The sequence below is a fragment of the Globicephala melas genome, chromosome 2, assembly GCF_963455315.2.
Source record: "Globicephala melas chromosome 2, mGloMel1.2, whole genome shotgun sequence".
Lineage (NCBI taxonomy): Eukaryota > Metazoa > Chordata > Mammalia > Artiodactyla > Delphinidae > Globicephala > Globicephala melas.
This window is the reverse complement of record NC_083315.2, coordinates 59,430,965-59,434,823: the sequence shown is the minus strand read 5'-3', so window position 1 is coordinate 59,434,823 and position 3,859 is coordinate 59,430,965. Positions and strand designations below refer to the sequence as shown.

Genomic DNA, 3,859 nt, shown 5'->3' with positions numbered 1-3,859 from the left:
TTCTGCAGTGATGTCATCCCCAGCTCCAGCCTGCCGAGCCCTGCAGCTGGCTGTACCCCAGACGGCCTCAGCTGCACAAGCAGGAGGACGGTCTTGCTTCCCAGCCTCCACACAGCCTCTGGCTTCAGGGAGAGAAAGTGGAAAGAGGGGCTTGGGCAGGGGCCCCTGGAACAGGCCCCACCCAGGCCCAGCTCCTTGCCCGCTGCTTAGGGTCTCTCAGCAGCTGCTACTGCCCTCTGCTTGGCCCCAGACATGAAACTACCCAAGGGGGTCAGGAACCCTGTGTTCTATGGGCAGCAGCCAGAGAAGAAGGTGCAGGTGCCCTCAGGGCAGGAGATAAAGCAGACCCCTGTTGTCCTGGCAACACTTAAAGGTGAGACCTGGGCTTGGGCTCATTCGTCTCTCTGCAGAGCTGCTGAAGGTGTCCTAGCCTTCCAGTCCTGCCTCCTGCAAAGCCCTTGCAGACTCTCCTCAAAGCCACAGAAGATCAGCACTTCCAAGCTAAACTTTGCAGGCGGTATTAGCTGCTGGGAAATTTTTTGGGCGGGGGAGGGGGGAGGAGAGGTGGGAGGAAGGGGTTTGAAGTGAGGCCAGTTTTGGAAAAAGGCTAGGGATTCTGTGTCATCTTTAGCCCAGCTCTAGCTTTCCTCACTTCCCTTGAATCTTACTCTCAACTGAAGGCAGACAAACTAATTCTTACTACATTGTTAATGACTGATGGTTGCGCTATGTGGGAGGTGGTTTAGTATGTGATTAAACGTTTAGACTCTGTTGGCTGGTGTCTCAGAATTTTCACAATAATGGCTTGTGTGACTTTGGGTAAATTGATATTTCTATGCCTCAATTTTCTCATCCATAAGATAGGAAAAACAAGGGTATCTGTCTTACAGAATTGTCGAGAGGCTTAACTGAAATAACCCACAGAAAATGCTTAGCATAGTACTCGGCACAGAATAAGGTCTCAGTTACTTGTAACTATTACTTTTCTGATTATGCATTGCCTGTCCAAGGGAAATCACATTTTATCTGGGAACACTTTCCCCAAAGGAAGCACCTCAATGGTGGTCTTTGTCTCAGGGCGACATCAGTGAGAGCAAAGACCCCAGAGTTCTTAAGGCACCCTGTATCTGGGGCTTCCCCTGCCTCTGATCTGGCGGGCCCAGGCTGAGGGCCACTCTGTCGGTGCTCACAGGTCCAGGGCCTGCTAAATACCTCCGGCCATCCTGCACGGGCTACGTAGACCATGACGTCTCCATGTTCCAGGAGCCAGCCTACACCCTGCACACCCTGCATTCGGAGAAGCGTGAGTGCCCACCACACCATCATCCCCGTGGGCGTAGGATTACTATTGTTGGATGTTTGGGGCTGTGCTGAGAGGTGAGGAGTCATGATCTGTAGCCGGAGGCCTGGGAACCCAGGCCTGTCCTGAGTGGGACACCCACGTGGCCTGCTGGGTCCACAAGGAAGCCAGCAGGGGTACGAGGTGACCCATCCCTCTGAAGGCAACTCCGGGCATTTCCCAACTGGACCTCCTGAGGGAGCTTCGAAGGGACCTGTTGCATCCAGCTGGAAGGGTCTCCCTTCTGTGTGGTCTCTGGCTGGGGCCCTTCCACTCTGGCTGCCATGGGTTCAACTGCCATAGCAGCTGGGCAGGAATAGCTGGTGAGTGGAGGGAAAGTGGTGGTGGGGGGCGGCCTCAAAGCTTCCCAGGTGGCTTAGAAACCCCTGGAAGGTGGGGAGCAGAGGGCCATCGAAGAGCTGGGGATGACAGCCAAGGCCAGTGAGAGGAGAAGGTGGGCAGGGGCGTGTATCTGGGGGTCTGAGACCTCGGCCCCTCCCAGAGGTGACCCACCCTCCTCAGCAGGGGAACCCCCTTTCCAGGGCTGGGTCCCTTCTTCATACTAACAGTAGCCACTATGCCTATTATTATCCCCTTGGCACCAATCCCCGGCGGGGTGGGGGCTGACCAAACTCCTGCGCAGCTGTTATTTTATCTGTTCCTCTGAACAAGTTCATGTGTTAAAAGCCCCATTTTACGGATGAGGAAATCAAGGCTCCCGAAACACTCAAGAGCCCGAGGAACTGGAAAGGAGCCTTCGATCTTTTTTGGGGGAGGGGGATCTTGCCTGGAGGCAGGCCAGACTCACCCTGGGGCGGCCTCTGGGGCTGACTGGGCCTTTCCTTGGCTGCCTTGCAGGGATCATGGACATATGCAACCCTGGGCCTTGCTATTTCTTGGATCCTAAAATAACTCGGTTTGGAATGTCCAGCTGCCCTCAGGTTCCCATGGCGGAGCGCATCTCTAACCTGCGTAAGATGGGCCGGGAGAGGGAGGTCGGGGTTGGGAGGTTGGAGGATGGGGGTCCATGCTTGGGACAGGAGCAGGGGCAAAGGGGTGATGACTCCCTTCGCCAGGTGTGTCTGCGGATTTTGGCCTCTGCCTGCAATGTCATATCGACACTGATGTCACAGTGTCTGTGTCACAGTACTTAACGTCTTGAGGCCGACGTTATGCATGTATGTTGCAGGGTGATGTTATGATAAAAACATCAAAGGGCTCGTGTCTCGGTAGGAATACTGTCATGCTAATGAGTTCACGGACTGTAGTGATTTCAGGATGTTTTCTTGGTGCTGTCACAGGGACAATGACAGCCCAAGGGTGATGTTCTTATGATACCTGGGGTTTTTATATTATGAAAACAGTGTCACAATCCTGATATCAGGATGGCCGAAGTCCCGCCATCCCTTAGTCCCACACAGGGGCGGTGATATTCCTGCCCTATGCTAAGGTGGTTATAGAGAAGTCATACCAGGCTAACCAAGACCTCAGCTCCTTCCCTAGACCCGTTAGTTGGACACCAGGAGATGTGGCCTGGCTCCTGCCCTGAGACCCCTCCCCTTCATTCATCCACTTTCAGGCCTGAGCCCCACCCTGGCCTCCTGCCATTACCACCTGGAGAAGACCCACCCGCCTGGGGAGCGCAGGGCTCCCAAGTACACCTTTGGCTACCGGTGCCCATACAGAGTGATGGACCCCAACCCGGGCCCCAACCACTACCAGCTGCCACTCCTGCTGGGGCCCAACCTGCCCGCCAACAGAGCTGCTCCTTGCTACAGCCTGAGCCCCTTGCACAAGAACTGGTTCTACAAGGAGGATGTGGCAGGAGGCCCTGGACCTGCCATGCACGCCCGGCCTGAGCCATCTGTCTACCAGAACCGCAGCCCCATGTACAGCATGGCCAGGCGCTTTGCCTACCCGCTGGACCACACACCTCGGCCCGGCCCCGGCTCCCATGACGTCCAGCAGGTCACGGTGCACAAGTCCCGCACGCCTGCTTTCACCATGGGCATCAAGCACTCGCCCCACCTGTGCCCACTGGTTGTTGACATTCATGACTGAGGCCCCTCCTGGTGCACTCACCCCACCCCCCGTCCCCAGAAGTTATGTTTCTATACCAAATCGAGCAACTTAGCAAGGTTTTATGTAGCAGAGATGATGTCTGCTGTGTCCAGCACATAGAAGGCATTAGATAAATATTTTCATTTATTCCTTCGTTTTGCAAACACTCACAGTGGCTTTCTTTGGGCCCTGATGAGGGGCTGGGGATACTGGCAGTGTAGTAGGAGTCCCTGTCTGGGGGATGTTCTGCTGTGGCTCACCAGGTGTCCTCCAAGGAGCCCTGGGCAGAAGCGCCGGGGAGCTGAGTTCTAGGCCTACCTCTGCCACTAATGTGCTGTGTGGACTTGTGCAGCTCCCTCACCTCTCTGGGCCTCTGTGAGGGGGGACGGTGGACCTGGAGGATGTCCAAGTTCCCTCCAGCTTCCGAACTGTTTGATTCTGATCCCTGACAGTGGTCAG

General features: G+C 55.5%; 1 protein-coding gene across 1 annotated transcript; it reads left to right on the top strand.

The window, feature by feature from the left end:
- The first annotated feature begins 252 nt into the window (after positions 1-252).
- CIMAP1C (ciliary microtubule associated protein 1C) lies at positions 253-3,400 on the top strand. Its single transcript, XM_030875294.2, has 4 exons — positions 253-373; positions 1,193-1,303; positions 2,198-2,311; positions 2,919-3,400. Exons 1-4 carry the CDS (start codon positions 253-255, stop codon positions 3,398-3,400), a joined length of 828 nt encoding a protein of 275 aa, XP_030731154.1.
- Positions 3,401-3,859: the final 459 nt, after the last annotated feature.

Excerpts from the sequence above, each read along its gene's own strand:
- CIMAP1C (XM_030875294.2), top strand. The coding sequence starts at position 253 with ATGAAACTACCCAAGGGGGTCAGGAACCCTGTGTTCTATGGGCAGCAG. Across the intron at positions 374-1,192 it reads TGTCCTGGCAACACTTAAAG|GTCCAGGGCCTGCTAAATAC; the intron begins GTGAGACCTGGG and ends CGGTGCTCACAG. Across the intron at positions 2,312-2,918 it reads GGAGCGCATCTCTAACCTGC|GCCTGAGCCCCACCCTGGCC; the intron begins GTAAGATGGGCC and ends ATCCACTTTCAG.